The 26,168-nt window shown below is 37.8% G+C and overlaps 1 protein-coding gene across 1 annotated transcript in view; it reads right to left on the bottom strand.

Moving 5' to 3' along the window:
* LOC120308058 (ras GTPase-activating protein nGAP-like) overlaps window positions 1-26,168 on the bottom strand; it is a 128,526-nt gene that overhangs the window by 36,543 nt on the left and 65,815 nt on the right. Inside the window, exons 4-5 of the mRNA XM_039343535.1 lie at window positions 24,527-24,618; window positions 5,017-5,120 (exon numbers count right to left, since the gene is read on the bottom strand). Of these exons, the coding sequence (XP_039199469.1) occupies window positions 5,017-5,120; window positions 24,527-24,618 (196 nt within the window). The remainder of the gene's footprint in view (window positions 1-5,016; window positions 5,121-24,526; window positions 24,619-26,168) is intronic.

Raw genomic sequence — 26,168 nt, forward strand, 5'->3', positions numbered from 1 at the left:
TCTGTTAACCCCCATCCAGACCCTCACGGCTTCAAGGCAATGGTCCATCACATCGGCCGCTTCACTGAGAGAGCTCGGGGAGGAGATATATAACTGGGTATCATCAGCATACTGATGAAACCTCACCCCGTGCTGTCTGATGATCTCACCCAGCGGCTTCATATAAATGTTAAACAGGAGGGGAGAGAGGACCGACCCCTGTGGCACGCCGCATTCAAGGGGCCTCGGGGTTGACCTCTGCCCTCCCACCAATACCGATTGCGACCGGCCAGAGAGGTAGGAGGAGAATCACCGTAAAACGATGCCTCCCACTCCCACCCCTTCGAGTCGTCGCAAAAGGATACCATGATCGATGGTATCGAAAGCCGCTGAGAGGTCAAGTAGCACCAAGACAGAGGAATAACCTCTGTCTCGGGCCCGCCAAAGATCATCCATCAGCGCGACCAAAGCGGTTTCTGTGCTGAAGCCGGGCCTGAAGCCAGATTGAAAAGAGTCTAGATAATCTGCTTCATCCAGAGACCGTTGGAGCTGGAGCGCCACCACTCTCTCTACAACCTTCCCCACAAAGGGGAGATTGGAGACTGGATGGAAGTTATTTAAGTCAGCCGGGTCCAGGGTAGGCTTCTTGAGCAGGGGCCTCACAACCGCCTCCTTCAGGGATTGTGGAAAAGACCCCTCCCTCAACGAAGCGTTGATCAACACCTGGAGCCAGCTTCGTGTCACCTCCTTGGTAGCTGAGACCAACCAGGAAGGACACGGGTCCAATAAACAAGTGGAGGCGCTCATTGCTCCCAACGCTCTGTCAACATCCTCAGTGGTCACAGACTCAAATTCATCCCATAAAACTGAGCTAAGACCTGCCCCAGTCATCTCAAAAGGCCCTGCCCAAGTGGAGTCTAGGACTGTCCGAATCCGAGCGATTTTGTCTGATAAGAATTGCACAAATTCCTCCGCTCTACCCTGTAAGGGCTCCCCAGCTTCCCGAACATTAAGTAGGGAACGGGCCACCCTAAACAGGGCGGCGGGGCGAGATTCTCCAGACGCAATAAGTGCAGAAAAATGCGAACACTTTGCCGCTCGTATCGCCACTAAATAAGTCCTAATATAGGCCCTTAGGAGTGTCCGGTCGGATTCGGAGTTACTATCCCTCCAGAGTCGCTCTAGACGTCTCTTCTGACGCTTCATCTCCCGTAGCTCCTCGGTAAACCAAGGTGCCCTCCGGGATCCACAATCATGGAGAGGTCGCAAAGGCGCGATCCGGTCTAACGCTCCTGATGCCGCCTTATTTCAAGCAGCGACCAAGGACTCAGTCAGTTCGTGGAGGAGGGAATCAGGAAAACCCCCAAGCACTATTTGGAACCCCTCCGGGTCCATTAAACGCCTGGGGCAGAACCACCTAATCGGTTCCGCCTCCCTGCGGTGGGGGAGTAGGACCGAGAAATCTAACCTCAACAGGAAGTGATCCGACCATGACAAGGGAGAAGTGACTATACCCCTTAAATCGAAATCATGTCTCCACTGCCCCGAGAGGAATACCAAGTCGAGCGTGTGTCCTCCCCTATGGGTCGGACCCTGAATTATCTGGGTCAGGTCCATGGTTGTCATGGAAGCCATGAACTCCTGAGCCACACCAGAGGATTCGCCGAGTGACGGCAAATCGAAATCCCCCAGCACCATAAGCCTGGGGAATTCCACCGCCAACCCAGCTACTCCCTCCAGCAGCTCAGGCAGGGCTGTTGTCACACAGCTGGGAGGCAGGTATGTCAACAACAAACCCGACTGAACCCTTGAATCCAACCTCAAGAGAAGGGACTCACACCCAACAACCTCTGGGGCTGGGATCCTGCGAGGTCTCAGGGATTCTCGGACAAGAATCGCCTCTCTCCCACCCCTTCCCTGGAGTCACGGTTGGTGCATTATCTGAAACCCGTCTGGGCACATCTCTGAGAGAGGAACACCTCCCTCTTGGCCCAGCCAGGTGTCAGTAATACATGCCAGGTTGGCCTCCTCATCCAGTATCAAATCCCAGATGAGGGGGGCTTTATTAATAACCGACCTGGCATTAAGAAGCAGCAACCTGAGGCCAGGGTCCTGAACACCCCCCTCTCCAGGTATTGGAGAAGAGTCCAAGGGGTCGGAACAGGTAATCGCTCTAATGCAGAGAGTCCTTGTTCCCCGAAGATGGCCCACCCCTTGGCTCCCGCCATATCTACCTCTCCCTATGATAACCGGGATGTTCCGGCCCACCTCCACCCCCGAAAACTCCGCACCCACCCCGCAGGTCTCTCTCCCACCATCCCCCCCTCCCGGCAGGCCACATCTCACATTCAAATCAAGCCGGGAAGTACATCCGGCCCCCCCTCCATTTCTGTTTACACACTCAGCAGAGGGGGCACCAGTTCTTGTTCCCAGCTCCATCATTCACACCCATACACACCCTAATACAATAAACTAAAAAGGTTAAAAAACAATCATACAATCAGCATACACTAGCTAAAAGATTCTGAGAATCAAGGTCAAGAGTCACAAAGGGCCACAAAGTTACAGTCGTAACTGCAAAGAGAGCTGGTTTGGGCACTTGCATCTTACAGCACAATTTTTCCCAAGTTATTCCTCAGGCACAGCAATTGTTACACCCAGGAAGCAAATGATTATTATTTCTACAAGAGTTAGGACCCCTCTTGCTCATATCTGTTTCTATTTCCTTCTCTTTGCCAATTCCTCACAAAGAGAGGAAGCACTGAGTTAAATAACACTTCTGAAGGATCAAAAACCTCCGCTTTTGACTTGGGGATGTGCATTGCAGCAATGTTAATATTTGAGAACAGATTAATTGTATTAAACTCCAAGAGAAGTAAGCCTCTGAGAAATCACCATAAAGGTATGGCTTTCTTCTGATTAGGAATATGTATGTATGTATGTATGTATGTATGTATGTATGTATATATATATATATATATATATTTGTTTTCTGAGGTTTTCATGGGTGTTTGTATGTAGGTCTTTGGTTGTTCAGGTTTTCTCCCGCGTAAAATTGGAAGTGTCTTGGCGACGTTTAGACGAAGTCCCATTCGTCATCTTCAGGCTGATGTTTTCAGCTTCGTGCTTCGAGGAGCATGAAGCTGAAAACACCAGCCTGAAGATGACGAATGGGACTTCATCGAAACGTCGCCAAGACACTTCCAATTTTACGCGGGAGAAAACCTGAACAACCAAAGACCTACATATATATATATATATATATATATATATATATATATATATATATATATACACACACACACACACATACATACACACACACACACATACACATACGCACACACACAAATATATATAAAGATAAAAAACCAGAAATGTTTCAAAAACATAAGAAACAGCAAGCTATTTTTAACATTAGAATGGAGACTGAAAGACTATAAGAGATAAATGCATTAATATTCAATCATTAAGCTAGAACAAGCCATTTCAGGAAGAAATAGATGCTCTCTGCAGCAGAAACTTGAGCACTAATGATTTCTATCAATGCTGCCAATGCTATCACATTACTCACATTTAAGAGCTGAACCTTCATGTTAGCTACTAGGAAAAAAAACTCACTTTATTTAACCACCAGCTGTTAGAATGTAATGAATTAGAATTAGGAGCCAAAATGTCTCTACAATGAAGCATTTATAACAATACTAAACAATTTACAAATGAAAGTCAGGCCTTTTTTAATATAAACTCTGAAGCCTCTATTTATCCTAGAGCTTCCTGAATCAGTCTGGTTTTTCAATTACTGAAAAAAAAACAACACTTCTCTATTTCCTCTTTTTATCATAAGCATCCCTCTTCAAACATCCATTAATGCAAAACTGAATAATTTTGGAATAATAATTGAAAATTGTCCAGTTTTCAAACTAAAGTAGTATGTTTTTGATACATTCTCTGTCAAGTTGAATTCAACTCCTGGACATGACCATATTGTCTTCTTGTCAATAATATGAAGAGATTTGCCAGTACTTTTTTCTAGGATTTACTAGTACTAAGTTTGGCCTACTATTTCATAATGAAGTGAAGATTGCCCAAAGACCACCATCTTGCTGGGCTATGCAATGTTACTGAGCTCGAGGGAGGGGTCAAACATCATGAGCCCCTGCCACCCCTGCAAGAGATCTAAGTCCAAACCACCGTGAATACCTTCTTATTCCCGCTCATTTCCCTTGACCATTAATAGGTCAGACTTTTGTAGAGAGATTAAGCTTGCAATAAATTTTTATACTCATTTGAACTGCCTGAATCTCCTGATTTCCATGATGCTTGACAATTACCCATGAAACAGGAGACTTTTCAGTTTTGGAAGAGACCAGAAGAAGTCACTGGTCTTATTTTAGGTTTGTTGTCCTAGTTCATGGTTATAAAGACCACAATAAACACTTTAAAAAGTATTCTTGATACATACATATATTGAAAGTACAACAATATTAATTTATCTTTAAAAGAAGCTTTATGTACTCAGGATTCACTATCAAAGACACTATTGTCCAGGAGACAACTAACATATTCTTTAGCATTTTGTAACTCTTTGATCAAGTGCAACAATTAACTTAGTGATATTGTCTCCAGTAAAAACAATTACTATGCCATGATAAAGGCTTTTATGCACTTCACCAGGGGAAAGCTTTTTTACTATGATAAAAATTGTAAACTTTTAAGATGCCATGAAACTCTTAATTGCATGTGAAGTAAAACACCAATACAGCTGCCCTTTGGGAATAAGTTAACCAATTCATGAGCTTGCATCAGGCTTTAGTGGGTCAGTGAGTGAGACATGCCATACCAACCAATGGCAAAGGTTTCCTTGATTTTTAAATTGTAGGTTGTAAACCCTAAGTTGAACATTTCTGGTAAAAAAAGTTTCAGTTTATTTTAAGTGAAACTTTTTAGTGGTTTTATATGTGCTAATGCAGATTAATATATCTCACCAAATTCTTGGAAACAACTAACCCTTTGGCCCTCCACGAAGAGTCTTACCTTTCTTCAATGGTCACACGACGACGAAAGCTGGCATTCCTATCCAGCTTAGATTGGCTCTTTGTTCTTTTGATTGAGCCTCTAAGCCGCCTACTAAAGAAGCCCTAAAAAAAAGACACAAGAAGGAAAATTATACAACCTAGGATTAGTATTTTTAAATAGCTTCTCTTTTTTTAAAAAAGGATTTGGTAATATTTGGATTATGCAACTCAATCTAAGACAATGGTAATTGTGATAATAGGACTTATATTTGCCCCAGGTAGGAGTTCAAACAAATCAGTAACAGAGGATGAAATTGGGTTATATCTTCAAACTCTCTAGGAATATCAGAGAAACAGGTTTATATCACCCAAAAACATTATTGTAAAATAAATTGAATAACTCTATAGATTTGTTGAGAATTGCCAAACAAGGCCAAGGAGTGAAGAGGGAATGCTTATGTGGTGTTGACTGGTAGTCTGTGGCAATGAGAAGCAACATGGTGAACCACATCTCACATTAGCTCTAATTTAATAATTAAATTTAATGGAATTAATCTCACCAAATCTTAGCATAAATTATTCTGAGATAATGAAGAAAATATAAGGTAACCTGTCCCTCACTGTCAGTATCTTCAGTCTTTTGTTTCTCAGTCCTTTTAACAAACTTATCCTTGAACCAAAAGAAAAATGTTTTTAACCTGTGAGTTAAATTAAGAAATATTCTTAATTAAGAAATATTGTTACCCCATTTTTGCTTAACATTTTGGAGAAAGTTTAATACCATACTATAGCCTCAATTTTACCGTATATATAACCAGTGCTTTTTTTCTAAAAAAAAAAAAAAAAAAAGGTGCCAGAACTCACACACATCATACAACCCGCCTTGCCTACCCTACAAGGTTCCATCCAAAAAAGGTGCCTGAACTCCGTTCTGGGCGTTCTACGAGAAAAAAAGCCCTATATATAACAGGTAAAACAAAAAACATGTGTCTCTATGGTAGTTCTACAGGTTGTCAGACTAACTTACATGACAAAATTTTCCATTAAAAAAAATCAGGACATGGCTATTAGTCACAGAAAATTCTCTTTTAATTTTTTTTTCATAAAAATAAATTGCTTTTTTGATGATCTAGAGATGCCTTTGGGTTTTAAATATTATAGTTTCATTTCTCATTTAATTATTGTATGGCTTGAAATATATTACAGTATTTTTTCAGTATCTTTTAAGTAGAAAATTAAGAAATTAAAAAAAGGAATTTCAGTTACCATACAAATTTAGCATTTAAAAAACAATTGTTAAATTGATTCAGATAACTGTAACTCACATTTAAATTTAACATTTAAAAAACAATTGTTAAATTGATTCAGATAACTGTAACTCAACTGAGGCGAAATTTTAGTCAAAACAATTAAGGACAGAATCAAAAAGTAATGATTGAACAAACAAAGGGACGGTATAGAGACAACAGCAGCAAGATCTGTAAAAATAAAGGGCCAAGGTCATTAAGAAATATCTATAGTTGTCCATGGTACTGAAAACAAGCCTTATTAAAGGATTATTTGAACAATAAGTTTTGACAAATGCTTTATGTAGGCAAGTAACCAATAAGCGCTTTAGGTGTTCTCTCAGAGTCACAATAAGAACATAAGTATAATAATTTATTGCAGAGATTATTCAGAAAAGCTAGCCTTAAACACAATCCCTAATGGAGTATGACATCAGCTTGCAAGATACATGCAGTCTTCAACTTGCAGCCATTTGTTTAGTGACAGTCTTAAATTACAGTGCACTGAAAAAGCGACTTGTGACTGGTTCTCACAGTTCTGACCATTGTAGCATCCCCACAGTAGAAATCTGGGCATTTCTCCATGGGCATGTATTTACAATAGCTGCAGCATCCTAGTGTCATGTTATTGTCGTTTGCTACTTATCCAGCTGGCTACTGAAAGGCAAAGTCAATGGGGAAACCAGATTTGCTTCATGACTGCATGATTGACTTAACAACTGTCGCTTAATCGCAGCAAATAAAGCATACAATTGGGCACAGCTCACTTAACAACTGCCTTGGTTAGCAACCGAAATTCTGGTCCTAATTGTAGTCCTAAATCAAGAACCACCTGTACATAATTGAAGCAATATGTTGAATGTTCAGATAAATGAAAAGGTTCTAAGAAACTCCCACCCCAAAATTAATTCTTTTCAAAACTTACAATACTAGCAAAAAGGGAGTTGAAAGACAGTCTGAAGCAGGGAAGGGGAATGAATTCTTGGATACATCTCCTACTTCTCTCCTGAAGAAAAATGTAATATCACAGGGGTGGGATAGTTTAGGATAAACTGATAAATTAAATTAACAAGTCATTGATTTAGAATTGTTTCTATTTGGTTGCTTTTAAATATGAAAATGCCCCTAGTCTAGCAAGAAAATATAACCTGTTCCTAACACTATACACTAGAGCAGTGGTTCTCAACCTGTGGGTCAGGACCCCATTTGGGGTCGAACGACCATTTCACAGGGGTTGCCAAACAATGCAGTCCGCCATTTTTCCCCCTTTTCCTTAGCTGTGCTACTCCCTTTTATTCTATTGGCTTTTGAAAGCCAATAGAATAGACTCTCTTGAATAGAGTCTAATTCTATTGGCTTTCAAAAGCCAATAGGAATTGTCCAGGCTGTCTCTGCCCTGGTGAGTCCGCCAAAAGTCCCATTCTGCAAACGGTGCTGCACCAGTTGAGTAGTCCTCGACTTACGACCGGTTAAGTAGTACTTGACTTACGACCGGTTGTGGGTCGCGGCATTAAAAAGATTGAGAACCACCGCACTAGAGGCATAACTCTTCCCCAAGAAACTTTAATATAAGACTGCTTTTTCAAAAAAAACCAGCCCAATTAATGTAATATTTGTAGTGGATTAAAAAAACCCTCTGATTTAAGGCTTAATTACATATTCAAGGTTAACCAAAGAGGAATGAGGGTGGTTTCTGAAAGGCAAGTGTTGCTTCACTATACATTTAGCATTTTCTAAAAATGTCAACCAGTATATGCAAACTTAATGATGTGGTAGCTCTTGTGTATTTGGACTTTCACTTTATTGCACAAAATGACAATTCTTAGAATAAAAAAAAGTCAGAAAAAGATCCTTAAGTATCTGAACAGGACTACAGGTGCTTCTTTTTAATTTATTCACAAAGGTCTGAGTTTTAAGATAGCAAAGAAGCTAATTCTGATTTATTCAATATAATAAATACCAAATGGAGAGCAAAATCTACATAATGATTTTTCTAAGCTAAATGACTGAACAAAATAGCAACTATTCACTTTAAATTTAATATCAACCTATTGGTTAAAAAAAAAACCTGGTGTCTTCAGCTAGCTGTTACAAACAATATATATTATGAGGAATGTAATGGATAGTTCAATAAACTATTGAAATTATTCAATAAATAATCCACAATACGAAATAGCAAAAATTCTGCCAAAGAACAAAACAACTAATATCATGAAGATTGTACACTAATACTTGTAAAAGGTGATGCTGATGAGGTGATGCTTTTTGCTCTGGCTATAAAGAATTGTGTAAACAATAAACAATTGCTACTGAATCTCAAGGCTGGGAAAAGAATGCCAAAGTCTCTGTGAGCTCTGTCTCACACATATGGCTTGATTTCTGTATTTTGCAACAGGCATATAATAAAGCAATAAAGCAACTTCTCTAAGCCATGTCAAATATATGAAGCTTTTGTTAGTTAATGCAGGTCTGACTAAAGATTTATCATTCTGTCTGGTATAAAGTATGACAATACTCATCTCTAGTGTAGTCACATTCTGAATGGTGAATGTTGTACAGTTTTTATTATTCTTCAGAAAAAAATATTGGCTGTCTGGAAAAAGTGTCTAAAAGAACAAGTAAAATGTAGTACTTTCTCTACAAGCTTTTTCCCCCTTCTTTGGCTATCCTATGAGACCAACTGTATGTTTCGTATTAACTGATTTAAAACTATATGACTATAATTTTTAAAGCAGAATGGGAAAACTGCTATGATAAATTTTAAGGGAAGTGGTTTATACAGTTTTAGTAGCTAATAATCTGTAAGAATAAAAAAAATAGACAATTGCATTCTCTTCCATAGTCTTCCTATCAAAGGGGCAAATATAACTCAGTCTTTAAAATTGCTTTAGTTTTAATTTAGGTATGTGTGCTTAAATCTTTGCATATAACATGTAACTATGACAATAAACATGTACACAATTCTTATACATAACCTCTTTTATATTTGGGTATGTCTAGTTTAATGAAGAGAAGGACGAGGGGTGACATGATAGCAGTGTTCCAATATCTCAGGGGCTGCCACAAAGAAGAGGGAGTCAAGCTATTCTCCAAAGCACCTGAAGGCAGGACAAGAAGCAACAGATGGAAACTAATCAAGGAGAGAAGCAGCCTAGAGCTAAGGAGAAATTTTCTGACAGTTAGAACAATTAATCAGTGGAACAGCTTGCCTCCAGGAGCTGTGAATGCTCCAACACTGGATGTTTTTAAGAAGAGACTGGACAACCATTTGTCTGAAATGGCATAGGGTTTCCTGCCTGAGCAGGGGGTTGGACTAGATGACCTCCAAGATCCCTTTCATCATCATCATCGTCATCATCGTCATTATTATTATTATGGATCATCGCACAGTCAGCCAGATGTTCAGACTGGATTTGGCATTTTGTCTACCTATCGAGTCCTTACCCAGGACCTAGGATAGGCAGATGTGGATGTTTGATGTTATTACAGGTATCGTCACAGGATGGAAGCAGTTCCTAGTAAGGCCGCCTTTTGCAACTGACTAATAGCAAATTTGTCAATGCCAATGGTGTTCAAGTGGTGCTCCAGTTGTTTTGGGATTGCACCCAAGGAGCCTATTACTATTGGTACTACCCTTGCTTGCTTTTGCCACAGTCTTTCTATTTCTATTTGTAGGTCTTTGTATTTTGTTATCTTCTCCAGTTCTTTCTCGTCTATTCTGCTGTCTCGAGGCACTGCCACGTCCACTATCCAGACTTTTTTGTCTTTCTTATCGACAATTGCTAAGTCTGGGGTGTTATGTTGCAGGTGCTTGTCTGTTTGAATTCTGAAGTCCCAGAGCAGTTTAATTTTATCATTTTCTATGACTTTCTCTATTTTATGATCCCACCAGTTTTTGCTTACAGGCAAATGATATTTTTTGCAGATCTTCCAATGCACCATTGTTGCTACTTTGTCATGCCGCTGCTTGTAATCAGTCTGTGCAATCTTCTTGCAACAGCTTACCAAGTGGTCCACTGTTTCTTCAGCTTCTTTGCATAGGCGGCACTTACTGTCTGTTGCTGTCTTCTCAATTTTGACTTTGTATGCATTTGTACTTAAGGCTTGGTCTTGTGCAGCCAGAATTAGTCCCTCGGTCTCTTTCTTCAATTTTCCTGCTCTTAGCCATTGCCAGGTCTTGTTATTATCTGCTTTCCCAGCTGTTTTTTTAATGTATTTGGCCATGTAGTGCTTTGTCTTCCCATGCCTCTATTCTGTTCTTCTTTTCGTCTTTTTTGTAGACCAGTTTGGTCTCTCCAGTAGTCAGTAAGCCTTCCTGATATACTAATTTCAGTGCATCTTCATCATTGTTCTTCAGATATTCTTCCAAAGCCATTTTTTCTTCTTCAACCATCTGATGTACTTGCATTATTATTATTATTAATTATTATTATTATTATTATTATTATGGATCATCGCACAGTCAGCCAGATGTTCAGACTGGATTTGAGTCCTTACCCAGGACCTAGGATAGGCAGATGTGAATGTTTGATGGTATTACAGGTATCGTCGCAGGATGGAAGCAGTTCCTAGTAAGGCCGCCTTCTGCAATTGACTAATGGCAAATTTGTCAATGCCAATGGTGTTCAAGTGGTGCTCCAGTTGTTTTGGGATTGCACCCAAGGCGCCTATGACTATTGGTACTACCATTGCTTGCTTTTGCCACAGTCTTTCTATTTCTATTTGTATGTCTTTGTATTTTGTTATCTTCTCCAGCTCTTTCTCTTCTATTCTGCTGTCTCCAGGCACTGCCACGTCCACTATCCAGATTTTTTTGTCTTTCTTATCGACATTATTATTATTATTATTAATATTATTATTTCTTATGGAAATTAATCCATGAGTAATGGCCCATTGTCCGAATTCTAAAAATACTTCAGAAATATATAGACTTTTTTTGCAGTCCAATAAAACACCAGATTACAATACAACAACTAGACAAACATTTTTAAAATAGTGAGAAAATCCTAGAATAATTAGCAGCTAAGAACTGATAACATGAGAAGGGAACCAGATGGTTTCTAACAGCTATAGCTATTAATATGAATTTTGAAACTTTCTTAGAGGTTCCCTGAAGAGTGATAACCCAAGAGAAGGGTAATAGCCTCCTGATCGCAATAACAAAAAGAGTTATTAACAATTGGAAATATTAAACTTGATTGCCATTGGATGTGCAATGAACATTATAATAGCACATTAGACAGATTCTACTTCCAAGTCTGAACAGAAATAAGCTCAGCTTTAGTATGGAAGGCTTATATGTCTACCAGTCATTGTCCTAATTTGGGCCAAAGTAAATAATCTTTTTGGAACAAGAAATATCAAGGGACAAACTAGGCAGGAAGTGATTGTGCCATAAAAGGGAAGGGAAATTTTGGTGCTGTCATACTGATACTATATCTAGATTTAGATCTCAATTCCTCTGCTTTAGCTGAACCAAGATTTTATCAAGTACCAAAGTAGGCAGTACTGAAAGATAAGACCCACCATATGCTAACTTGTCATTACATTGTAGAATAGAATAGAATAGAATAGAATAGAATAGAATAGAATAGAATAGAATAGAATGAAGGTACTTTAGAGGTCTTCTAGTCCACCCCCCTATTCAGGCAGAAAACCCTACACCATTTCAGAAAAATGGTTGTCCAATCTCTTCTTAAAAATTTCCAGTGTTGGAGCATTCACAACTTTTGGAGGTAAGTTGTTCCACTTATTAATTATACTTAGATTAGAGGAGATCATGTCTAGCAAGATGAACAGATCCAAACAAGTTCCAAAGCAAATTTTGATTCCAGCAGCCCGAATCAAAGACCACAATTATATTTTATATGATTTTCAATATTTTCTTCATATTTTTACAGAGAAATATTGAATAAATATTACATGTAGTTTCTAATAATCAATTGTTGCCAATTAATAACTATGTCTGTCACAGATCATCAAAGTTACTACATTTTAATAGTCAAGCTACACCTATAGCAGCGGTTCTCAACCTATGGGTCGTGACCCCATTTGGGGTTGATCGACCATTTCTCGGGGGCCGCCAAACAAGGCGATCCGCCATTTCCCCCCTTGGGGGGCAGTGCCGCACATGCGCGCTGCGCATGGGGCACCGCTGCGCATGGGGGCACCGCCGCGAATGCGCAGCACGTTTGTGTGACGGGGGTCGCCGTCACACAAACGTTGAGAAGCACTGACCTATAGGTTTTTAATAATACTGATTAAATGATTTTTTTACATTTGCCTGTTTTATTCAAAACCATGAAAACAAATATTTATTAAAAGATATGAACATAAATTACTTCTACTTCATTTTTATTCTTTCTGATTAAAAAAAAAAACAATATTTTTGCAGGATATTGGCCCTAGATTTATTTTGCTCTTGTCAGGCCAGCTTTTCATCTAATGGGAAAAAAGAGACAACTGCTTAGGGAGAAGGAAAAAAGCTCCTTGTTATTTATAAAACTTACAAATTCCTTTTAATCATACTTGTTTGTCCTGGAGTACTATGTACCACAGGAATTCCTGAATCCCAACTTGAATGTCTGTATGTAATTTTTAATTTTATGAATATTTTTATTATTGGGAATACGCTCTTCTGTTGACTTTTATCACTTTAAAAACATTCTTTTTACAAGGAATAAATAAACCCCTCTTAATTTTTGCTACCTGTGTAAAATAGCAGCAGTTGAAATAGTCATTTAGGGACTATCATTTTTTATTATTGCTATATAGCCAACAAGCGATGCTTTAACTTTTCCCAATTTCTCATAAGCTTGTTAATTTTTTTTACTTAGAGGATTATAACTGCTTCCTCATATATAATTCAGATCTTTAGTGAAATAGTATTTCTAAATAGTTAAGATTACGGTGCCTAAGGGTGCAACAAGCTGCAACTTTTTCTGGGGAATATTTAAGAAGCAAAATTCTTTTCCTAGATTGAAAGGTGAATTTGCTAATGCCGGAAGATATATTTAGCAAACTAAAGTAACTTTAATGTAACCTTAGCTAAAACTGGACAGCTTTCTAACGTCTTAGACGTTCAAAGCAAAATATTACTGCAAATGACTGTATTACTTACCTTTTATGCCCCAGCTTTACTTCTGAATTAGCCAATAGCTCTAAACTAGTGAATTGTGATAGCAAATAATAAAATGGGACACCTCTGCCATAAACAGATCTCATCTATTAAAGCATGGAACTTAGCAGAAAGGGCAATATGCTAAATAAATTGTAATGGTTTATACCAGTGGTGGCAAACCTATGGCACACGTGCCAGAGGCGGCACTCAGAGCCCTCTCTGTGGGCATGCACACTATGCCCTGGGGATGGCAACTGTCCCTCTTCAACCAGCCCCCTGCTAACTCGCCGAGATCCCACGTGGCCAGATGCATCCCAGCATGGCTGGTTTCCCTCCCCCTCATCCCATCCCTCATGGCCTTGCATGCTCTCCTTTTCCCAGGCACAACCCAGTGCATCGCCTCCTCAGCTGTCGGCCAGCCGTCCAGCTCAGAGGCGGCTTCTCTGAACTGCTGGGGGTGGGCTGCAGAGCCCCAGAGTGCACCAGTCGACGGGCCAGCAGGCTGTGGTTGCTGACGGACACTGTCGGTCCCCATGCTCTCGCTGGCCTCTGTGTGCAGGGGCCGATGTGTCAGGCAGCAGCTGCCCTTGCCCTGCAACAATGGCACCCCTACCCTGCCTTGCCTCACCTCACCCCTCAGGATGAGCCTCCTGCCCACCGCCCACCTGCCAGAGACCCCTCTGGATCTCCCCCAACCCTGCCCGGCCCCCATAGACATCCCTCCCTACGAGCAACATCGAGGTGACCATACCCACCTTGGCCACACCCACCCAGTCTGCCATGACCACAGCCACGCCCAACCAGTGGGCCACGCCCACCCGGCACCCGGTGATAAGTGGGTTTTGGGTTGCAGTTTGGGCACTCAGTCTCTAAAAGGTTCGCCATCACTGGTTTATACTGTTGTTTCATCTGTATAAATTTGGTTTAAATCGCCGCCAGTATTATTCAGTTTTCTTGAAATGGGTGAAATTTGTACAGATAAAACTTATTCATATTGTTTCTTACTGCAGGAATAGAACAAACCCAGCTGTTTTCTTTTCCCAACAGACATTTAAGGAAGATGTACATTTATTCATAAAAATGGTTACTCCTTTGATTTTGATCATCCAGTAGATTAAAATTGCTCTTTAACTATGCTATTTTTTATCCAGTGAGAAAATATTTTGATATACATCTATATTCTTTCAATATCATGAAACGCTGTGGGTTAGAATACAAAAGGATTTGGATAATTGGAAAAAGCTGCAATTGTCCCTTTTGGGGAGAATAGCAGCGATTAAAATGAATGTTCTGCCAAAATTTCTCTTTTTATTTCAAATGATACCCATTTTAAAGAAAGAAGCAAATTTAGATGAGTGGCAGAAAGGTATCAACAAATTTATCTGGGCAGGGAAAAAACCAAGAATAAAACTTAAAATTTTACAAGACATACGAGAGAGAGGTGGACTTAAGGTACCGAATTTGAAATTGTATTAGATGCTGTGGTTTTAACATCAATTAGTGATTGGGTTAATTTAACAAATGTAGATATACTCCTTTTGGAGGGATGGGATTTACTTTTTGGATGGCATGCCTATTTAATTTATAATAAAAAGGTTGATAGGGTCTTTAGATCTCATATCTTAAGAATTTCTTTACTTCGGGTTTGGAAGAAATACTATAGAAGTGATTCAAGAAGTCCATTATGGGCTATTCCATGGCATGCAATAGAAGGAATAAGGAGAGGAGTTAAGATGGATATTATTTCTTATACACAATTACTTAAGTGGGATGGTAAGAATTGGCAATTAAAATCTATGGATGAATTAGCACAAGAAAATATTATTTATTCATGGTTTCAGTATAGACAACTATTGGAAAGGTGGAAGATAGATTATAAGGTGGGCTTGCTTAGAGAGGATGAGAATTTGTTAAAACAAATTAGAGATCAAAGTCGAACCCACATTAAAAGAATTTATGGTGTCTTGGTGGAATTGGACTCAGAAGCAGAATTAGTTAAAGATTGTATGGTTAAGTGGGCACAAAATTTTGATGAACCAATTTTATTAGATACTTGGGAGATTATTTGGGTGAGGAATGTTAAATTCACGCAAGCCCAAAACTTATGGGAAAACTTTTATAAAATGTTTTATAGATGGCACCTTGATCCACAAAAAATGTCTCGTATGTATCCAAACCTGCAGCCTAAATGTTGGAGATGTGGTTGCTTGGATGCTACTTATTATCATATCTGGTGGTCATGTAAAAGTATTAAAGCTTTTTGGATTAAGATATGGTGGAATATTCAAAGAATTTTAAAAAGAAGGATAAAATTTACTCCACAATTGTTTTTGTTGGGTATTGTTTCTGATTGTGATGAAAAAGAGATTATTTTAATGTTAAATTTAATTACTGCGGCTAGGTTGTTAATAGGGCAATATTGGAAGAAGGAATTTTTGCCTACTTTGCAAGAATGTTTTTTTAAAGTTTCTTACTTAGCGGAAATGGCAAAAATTTCGGCTTTCTTGAAAGATCAATCGCAAGAGAAGTATCCTTCGGTGTGGAAAAGATGGATAATTTTTATACAATATAAGTATGATATAAGAAAATATTATTTAGCTTTTGAATAATTTATATAAGTTTAAGATATTACTTAGAAGTGTAATTGTTATTATTCTTTAATTTTTATTTATTTATTTATTTATTATTATTTCTTTTTTATTTTCTCTTTTGTTTTTCCTCTTTTTGTTTTTTATATATTATGGAGTTAAAGTATTTTACAATTTGTTTATTGAGTGTAATTATATTTGCTTAAGGTTTATTTGGGTTTAAAACTTTTTTTCTTTTAAGATCTAGTTAAGCCTGTATTCAGCTCTGGGAAGAATGGGGGAGGGTTTTGGGGTGGGTTGGGAGGGATTGGGGAAGGGGTTTTTATTGTAAAATTTAAAAAACTTTTAATAAAAAAAAAGAGTTGAAAAATCCATTTTCATCTTGTATGATAATCATCATGATCATGATCATCATCATCATAATAATAAATAATAAAGTTGGAAGGGACCTTGGAGGTCATTGAGTCCAACCCCCTGCTCAGGCAGGAAACCCTACATCATTTTTTTTGTTTTTATTGTTAGCCGCCCAGAGTCCTGCGGGAGTGGGGCGGTTTATAAATTTTAAAAATAAAAAAAATTAATTTTGGACAAATGGCTATCCAGTTTCTTCTTAAAAACTTCCAGTGTTGGAGCATTCACCGCTTCTGGAGGCAGGTGGTTCCATTGGTTAATTGTTATTTTCAACGGTCCAATTTGTTAAGTATTGCCTTTTATTCTGTTCTGCCTCTATGCATTTTCTGGTGGCATAAACTGAAAGTGACTCCTAAACAGTCCCCAAAGCAATTTTGCAACAAAATAAAATTTACAAGAGCAAATCTTTTCTATATTTACTGTAGTAAAAAAAAAGTATTATAGCAAAAACTTCCATACGCATAATTGGTGCAAAGTAACTTTGTAAGCACTCTACTAAAAAAAAAAACAGGATGTGTACAATTAATTCTGAAGGGAGCAGGGTATTTAGTAAAGATTTGTCCTACAACTTTTTACTTACATCCCAAAAACCAGTAACATTCAAAGTTAGTCTCAGCCTTTCAAGATAGGGAAATTAAGAAGCAGGCAGAATAGGGATTCTGGGCACGCATTTTATTGTTTGTTATAGGATAGCATAACGAAATCTTGAGATCCTGTCTGATTGCCTATTCCATGGTACGCCAAATAAATTCTAAGTGGGGCTGTTTTGAGTTTCTTTCACCCCCCCCCTCCTTTCTCAGGATTGAGTAATCTTTTCCCACAGTTCTTCCTTAATGGTTTGCTCATTTCTTCCTCATCCTCAAGGGCAGGTTCATATTCCTTCACACCATTAACTAGAAAGCAACCCAGTAGCAGTTCCTGAATAATTTAAAGAAACAATTTCAGTGTTGCTTAAGGACCCTGAATATAAGCCTCAACACTATTTTAAGCTTGTTTAGGAAAATCCATTCTGTCTCCATTTACCAAGCCTTATTTTCTTTTACAATATCATTTCTTTGATTCTCTGCTTATCATGTATCGCTTCAAATGAATGCTTACACAGTAAGCAGATTATTCTCATTTTCACTAAGCTATTTTTAATGTATTTTGGTGCTGCTTTCACCATTTTTTTTTATTCAGGTAGAATTGCCCCCTAGGCTTTGAAGAATTCCCAGGAAAAGGGAATTCCTGCTTTTAAGTGCTTTTTTTGTTTTTGTTTTTGGAAATGCTCAGAAAATTTTGCAAGAAGATGAATCTACCATTACAGCTAACAGGGTAAATTTATATTCCCAGTGAATTTAACATTGTGGAAATGTTGTAGAGTGAGTTATCCAGAAATCTAGATCCAGTCACAAAACTTTTGAAGATGGCATCATCCTTCAATATAACTCCCTTAGCTTTTTTTAAAAAACAAACTTATTTATGCATGCACTAATATTTTAAACAAATATGAAAACCTGTTTGGAAACTACAAATTCTTAAGGAGGTAAGGTAAGCATTCAATTAGATTTGTCTCTGATCCTTGATTGCTTTCTTCTACCAATATTTTAGTTTCATTTCATAGGGCATAACTTTTTGCAACTCTTATACAGATTCCCTGCATCTTACTAGGTGTTTCATTTGCGCTTTCTGCCTCCTCCTCCCTCACAAATACATTTCACCACAATTTCCTTAAGCAAGATGCATAAAATGACTGACCCAACAAGCAGAATGTGGCCATTTTCCAATTTTCATTTTACTGGGGGTTTTTTGGGAATAATTTCAACTGCAGATGCATTGGGCCCAGTGGTGGGATTCAAATATGTGAACAACCGGTTCTCTGTGTGGATGCCGCTTCCGGAAGTCTATTCTAGGCTTGGGCAACAAAAAATTAGCTATCAGTTCTGCCAAAGTGGTGTGAACCGGCTGAATCCCACCACTGATTGGGCCAATAATGCTTACAATTCCCAATGATGATCAGGATGCCATAACTTTCTGAAAAAGCTGCTTCAGGCTCTCAAAAGAACACTTGGACTAGGGTGAGCTTAGTAGATCACGGGTGGGCAGGGAGATGATTCTTAAATCCTTGAATTGGTGACAAAAGTGACCCACAAATGTATTTATTTTTCTTGCCTATCCCAAAGATATGTTTTTGATGTATATAAAACATCAATGAAACAACTTAAACAATATGGGAATAATAGCAATGTACTTAAACATAAGCTCTAAAGCATGCTGGTGAAGGGAAGTAATATAACAACTTTTTCAGAAGATGCCATTGAGAGAAGAAAAACATGAAAGTGTACATGTAGGAATGAGGATAAAGAACAATACATTTTGGGGGAACGCAAGGAAATAAAACTAGGGAGGTGAACTAAGTAGGAGGATAGGTAATTCCAAGGAGTTTACAGCACTTCCTGGCATAAATTAGAAAGTCAAGAAATCTGCTCAGTGACAACTTTCTTGGGATTTACAAAATTGCAGGACGAAAAAAAGGGAGGTATGCAGCAAGACTGACAGATCAGGTAAAATAGAAATAATGGAAACTCACCAAGTATACCTGTATGATAGCATATTTGAACAAAATGATATCCATTATGAACACGTACTAGTGTACAATAAGATAACATTAATTATAACAATAAGTACAATGTAATGCATTCCATTAAAATTACAATGGAAATAAATGTGGTAGGAGGGCCTACTGAAAGTGATCACAATTCATAATAATTAAGAATGTCTGAATTTAATGAGAATAAGCAAGTATGCAGGTAAATACTATTGATTGCTCTTCTTGTCAACGGGGATGCTGAAAAGACCACCAAAAAGTTTTCAATGGCTATCTTGATCTGTGAGCCACAATTTTTGACTGTTTCCTCTGATGGAAATCATGGTTTGTTCTTGGCTTTTAATTCCCGATTTATCGGAGAGATTTCAAGTTTATATATTAAGCAGATTAACCATAGAAGAAGTCTGCTCAGCTGGTCCCCTTGACAACATAAGTCAGGGAAGCAACACAGCAACTAGTTTGTTCAGACATCATTTTCAGAAATAGGACATATGAACACAGCAATTCATTTTAAAATAGAATTAGAATGCAGTTGTGATTCATTATGTTTATGTCACTTGGTATGCTTTTTACAAAAAAAATTAACATTTTAAAAGAAAGCAAAAGAAAACAAAAACCAGAAAAGCCAAAAGAAGAGAGGAAAAAATTACAAAGTGAAGAGACCAGAAATTTAAAAGTATCACAAGTTTAGGTAAATTGAGCACAAATCCCCAGAATACTATTAGTTTACTTCTATACATATAACACCTTATTTTGAAAATACAGATTGGGACCGTAATCAAGTTAATCTATGATTATGTTAATGTACTGAGTAAAATCTCAATAATTTTTTTAAAAAATTAATGTATGATTATCAACAACAGCAATCAACGCACCATGAAGTATAATCTGTAAAATTATAATCTTGTTAATAAGAATATATCTTTAAAAATAGATTTAAGAGAAAATCAAATTTTAGATGACATTCATACTCTAAGATTTATTTTTCAATATAAAGTTATTTAAAATATCAAGGCATGCTCCTACAATTTGCCATTCTTCTACTGAAGCAATTATATGCATTTTCCAGTGCAAAGTATAGAGTATCCTAACAGTTGTTTGGACATGCAAAGCTAGTTCATTATGCTTTGTAGAAATATAACATTTAATAATATTTCATAGAAAGGTGACCTGTTAGAATCAACCTTTTAGAATTTGTCTCGTTTTCCAAAATTGTTGGGCTTTGTAACATTGCATCCAATAATGACAGCCCAGACATAGCTATATGCTACATTGATATATTCCAGAAACTTGCTGGCAACTACAAACATCTAAAATTGAACCTTGCTGAAAGGGGTGTAACGTCAAAATAGTGTTTTATTTTATTAAAGGAAGTTATGCATTCATCCATCTAGCTCAGTACTGTTTCTGCCCACACGGTCCATTCCAGTAGACTGGTTATGTCCCAGATCCCTTCTATTAAATCTTGCATCTTCTGGGACCAAAGAAATGTGCTTTCTCTGTCATGACCCCTGCCCTCTGGAACAGCATTCATCTCCTAAAAAGCACTGAAGAACTGGCTTTGGTCTTAGGCCTGGGGTTGATGTGGTTGCGGGACCCGTGTTTAGCTTGATTTGTTATGGTTGCATTGTTTTGATGTGGGCTATCTATGGGATGGAAAGCTTTTAACTTTTTAAACTTTTTTGTATTTGTAAGCCACCTAGAATTTATGGGAGGAGGCAGCTATAATAAATATAAAATAACAACAACACTAGAGTGAAGGGAAACAGTATTTTCTAGGTTAATCAGGAAATACCAGAGTTTGGGTCAAGAAATTCTGCCTGCAGAGCCTGTGCCTCACATCACTCAGTGGCAGCCCATGGACTGCATTAAGGTGATGCTGCTAAATACAAACTGATCTGAACATACTGTTATGCAAGAAGTGGGTATTTTAAAAGAAACAGTAATATCAGATATTTAAGAGGAAAAGAAAAACTTAATTTCATCTGATAGTCTCTTAAATGTGAATAGATCCTAAGCATTCCACAGCAAAGAGTTATTTGAAGAGCTTCTTCCAAATCAAGAAGAAAGCATTCATTTTAGAATATTATGCAACTGTAAATCAAAATTCCTAGCACTGGACAAAGGCCCATTAAGTTGTGCAGTTGAGTAATTCTTTTTTCCTGTATGGATGCCATTGTTCAGGAGAATGGCAATGAAGTCTCTACTGGAATTGAATGTTCTATTCAGAAGTGAATTTTTAAAATAGCCAGGCTGTGCATATTAACAACTGGAAGAAAGAAAAAAAAAAAGAAATTGAAGAACAATGACGTATCACATGTCCTGCAAGTAATGTATTTCTAGAGCCTTTTAAGACTGCTAATTTGTTTCTAAAGATAATATCACACTTAACCCGGAAACTGAGGGCAATCAATAATTGATTGTACTCCAACCTATCATTTTTTTTTATTCTGTTCCATCAGGGGACTGAGCCACCTGACCTCACAATTCGTGCCATTTTACCCTTTCAGTTCACCGCAATGAACATTTGTTGGAAAGCAGCTGCATTTGAAGACATCTAGAATTCAGGTTTATTGTTAGGTATGGTCTTCATCTATCCCCCACTGATTCCTTCCATTAACCAGAAAACCAAGCAGCAGCAAAGTTTCCTATTATGTCTAAACCGAAGGTTTAGTGAAGGTTCCTTAAAAAGAGTAAGGCAGCAGAGTTTGAATGTTTGTTTCCTGGACCTACTCTGTCAGTTGTATAAGACCTCAAGCTCTAGGTCTGCATAAATAGGAGGTGGTAATGAATTTACACCTACTGAGAGTGACTGCAAATCTTCCTTTTGTATAACAACAGAACATTGCAAAATTATGTTTGGTACAGAAATGGAGCTGATATATTCAGAGTCTACTTTATTAACTCAAATTTAGAGTTTAACATATTGTGTGAACTTACTCAAAGTCATCTTATGAATGTAAACTCTCAATGGGTTAGATCAAAGAGTATATCTGGTCCTCTGTCAACAATGCTAGATAATTCCTTGCTTGGCTGCAGCTGCTTTGGCTCTCAAGAGTGTTGGGGTTTTGGAGAGATTCTTTGTGACAAGAAAGTGGAAATGTATTACCAAACTGTTACATCACCATCAGTCTATATTGGATTTGGTGATATTTAGCAAAAGAACAACTATTGATAAAGCTGTTGAGTCTGCATTGCTTCGGACTGCCTTGGTTGAAGGCACCAGCATGGTTGAAATGTCAATGGGTTGCATGGAGGATGTGAGATAGGCTGCAGTCTCTGAAACGCGGAGGGTGTGAGATCGGCTGCAGTGTCTGAAAGTGCTTGATGTTTCAGACAGCAGAAGCAGTGGAGAGCAGCAGCCATTGAAGCAGAGAAATCTCCCTCCAGTACTGACTGTCATCTGAGGTGGAGGTGGTGTGATCGAAAGAGGAAACAAGGCAAACGTAGAGGGCTAACAGCTAGGCTAAAGGCTCAGATGGGGACTGCAGCCAAGAAATTAAAAGATGCTTGCTCCTGGGGAGGAAAGCTATGGCAAATCTAGACAGCATACTAAAAAGCAGAGACATCACCCTGCCAACAAAAGTGCGTATAGTCCAGGCCATGGTTTTCCCAGTTGCAATGTATGGCTGTGAAAGTTGGACCATAAGAAAGGCTGAGCGCCAAAGAATTGAGGCCTTTGAACTATGGTGCTGGAGAAGACTCCTGCGAGTCCCTTGGACTGCAAGGCATTCAAACCGGTCAGTCCTAGAAGAGATCAACCCGACTGCTCTTTAGAAGGCCAGATCCTGAAGTTGAAACTCAAATACTTTGGCCACCTAATGAGAAGGAAGGACTCACTGGAGAAGGGCCTAATGCTGGGAAAGATTGAGGGCAATAGAAGAAGGGGACGACAGAGAATGAGATGGCTGGATGGAGTCACTGAAGCAGTAGGTGTGAACTTAAATGGACTCCAGAAAATGGTAGAGGACAGGAAGACCTGGAGGTCGCGATGGGTTGGATGCGACTTCACAATTAACAACAACCATTTATTTTGTTTGCTAATATACTCCTTAGAGTCTAAGGTTTATATGAAGCTAGAGTTAATAACAAAGCAGCAGGTGAGAAACTGCCATATCACCATTGCAAGGGAAACTTGGTTAAAGCATTCCATCCCGGATAGTGCTGTTAGCTTGAGTGGATTTTCAACATTTCGGCTTGTTTTCTTTTGAGAGCGGGCATAAGAATTCCACTTTTTAATATGTGCCAGTGTGTTTACAGAGAAAAAATGACAATAAAGGTTATCTTGTCTTATTACAGAATTCAGTCAGACATATATAATCCTGTCTCTTTTCCCCTCTCTCTTCAATATATGCTATTCCAATTCTTGGAATTAGCACTGCAAAAGATTGTACAAGATAATATGCCTCCATTTTGTTACATAATCTATTACTTATCAACCTTATGCTGAACAAAAATTGAAATTCTTACTCAGAATTATCCATGGAAAGAATAAGCCATAAATTTTAAAAGTATATAAAGAAGCCTGTAATGAAGTTTAAATAAAAAAAACTATTATCAGAATTTGAAACCTGGGATAAGGAAAATTGAGAACATAGGACAGAGATGTGTCCGTTAATTAAAACAAGGAAAGATATGAGAACAGCAACAATTTTTTCTTATTTTTTAGATTCTTAAGTAGATCATAAAATAACATTCCAGAATATTATTGCTCATTACTGTCATTTAAAAACTTGTTGCACCTCTGTTGGAAAAGTCATTTACACTGTATATGACTCACTCTCAGCATAATACTAGAAAAACTGCAGTAATTCAAGTACGGGTAGTTTGAACTTTGGTCCACCCAAAAGAGACAGGTAAGAACTTCCAGGAAATTTGGATTAAAATTATAAAAAAAATAATTTAAACTGAACATCTGATTCACAAACTGAACATAAAGTATACAATGATAAATTTCCATCTACAGAATAGGAAAAAAAGTATCCACCTGCGTCAGAATTATTATGAAGAATGAATATTTTAGAATACAGAATCATAGACAATCATATGAATTGATATACCTTTGAATCATACTTTAAGAAAGTTAGAAATAAAATCTGTCTAGCTGCATCCTACCCATCCAAACGTAGCTGCAGTGAGGGTAGCTTAAGGTAGTTCATCTGGGCTTCTTGCTTGGAGACTGTTTGGCAAACCTGCTGTCTTGCTTCATCTTTCTGAGCACTGGTTTCACAGATGAATAGAATCCAGAGGTAAATGAAAGCCCGCCTCAGGGGAAGAGAGATGTTTCTCTGCCCAATCAAGCACAATGCTTTGCCTCTGATGCCACAAGCCCAGACACTGAACTTGTAAAAAAAAAAAGAAAAAGAAAACAAAAGCCTATATCCTCTAGAGCAGGGGTAGGCAACCTTGGCTCTTTTATGACTCGTGGACTTCAACTCCCAGAATTCCTGAGCCAGCTGTGCCTACCCCTGCTCTAGGGTAAATGGACATATACTGAGTTTGTCACAGAATCCCATTCAAAGCAAATGTCTACTTACCGGTACTCGAAAAGGTGATGTATTTGATGTATCTGTGGGATTGCTTGTTCCAGAGATGCTCCGTCTTCTAGGAGATGTCTCTGGTGGAACCTCTGAGACAGAACGATGAAAAGAAATAAGGGGGGAAATAAGTTTTTTCTTAAATAGAAACTTCCTTCTCATTGTCTATGCAAATCTTTTTAATGTAATGAATTTATTATATCAAATAATAAAATTATATATGTATGGTGTAGTTAACAATGTAATAGAAAACTACAGGAAGAGAAATTTTGGGAAATTATATTATTGCTAAAACAATTCCAAAAACGTTGAACAACCTGGTTAGAAGTCCTTTTATTTTATTCTATTCATTTTGCTCTTTTGTAAAATAAAGAATAATGCAAATTGATTACAGGAATCAAATATAGATTTATATCTAATCATTCTGATGGTTATTCTTCATAGAGAAAGTCTACCATTCCTGATGTCAAGATAGATTTCCAATACTGGGGATAGGATAGCATGCTAAACTCACTCCCTCACCTTTATTACAGAGACAGTGCAATGTCAAGAGAGGTTACACTTGTTACTTCTTCATTCAGTAGTTCAAGAATTTAATATCCCAGCATTTCATAATAAAATAATAATTTACAATATTATTGAAGAACTGAGTAAACTATTATTTAAGTAGTAGTACAGTAACTTCACTTTAGTTTTAAGCATTTTTAAGCTTTTTACTTTTTATTGAACTTTAGTTCATTTTAACTTTTCTTTTTGTTCAATTTTTATTTTAATCAACTTTGATTACCAAATTTCAAAAAGGGAAACATATTTATATGTGCCCTCTAAAACTTTGGTTAAAAATTCAAATCTGGTTTCAGCTATGCACTTTATAAAAGTCAGAATTTCTTCCAGCATAAAGATTTTGAAGGTTCCTCTGAACGATCTAGTTCTGCACTGCTTTGAAAGAACTTCTAATTCTTTTTTTATATATAAATATTTTATTAAGTTTTTATAGTTACAAATCTTTAGTGTTTATTAAACAACGTGTTGTCTGGGTTCACATATTTGACATTAATAGTAATACAACTTCCATTTCTACTCTCTATTCCATTTTTATAGCCATTTATAAAAATTATCCCATGTTTGAAAATATCCTGTATCTTCTTTCCCTTTCATTTTCAATGTAAGCCTATCCATTTCTAATTCTTAATGCCTGTGTTGGAGACAGAACATAGTTTGGTTTCACCATTTCAAGCTGATGCTCAACACAAATCACAAAAATAGCAGGGCTAGACTTCCATAAAGTCTAGGGTGGGCCATTTCCCCCTTCATGGGAGAAATGGTGGTTCTAGTTTTTTACAGTTTTCATCAGAATGATGGAAATTTATCGCACTCTGCCCTTTTTGTGTAACATCTCAACATATGCAAAAAACCAAAACAACGGAGCTTGTGTGACAGCCCAATGTTGCTATTTAACCTTCGTTATGTGTCAATGCATTGGCTCTTCTGTTTCGTACAGCCTCATCTGTGACCTCTAGCAAATTTCACAGGTAATCCCATCAGGGACCCTCACCTCATGCATCAATTCAGTGTTTGATCAGTTAGGAAATCTCATCTTGTAAAAATGCTTGTCTTGATTCTTTCTGTTTAGGTACGCAGT

Source organism: Crotalus tigris, unplaced genomic scaffold (genome assembly GCF_016545835.1).
Source record: "Crotalus tigris isolate CLP2741 ecotype Arizona unplaced genomic scaffold, ASM1654583v1 scf7180000017860.185164, whole genome shotgun sequence".
Lineage (NCBI taxonomy): Eukaryota > Metazoa > Chordata > Lepidosauria > Squamata > Viperidae > Crotalus > Crotalus tigris.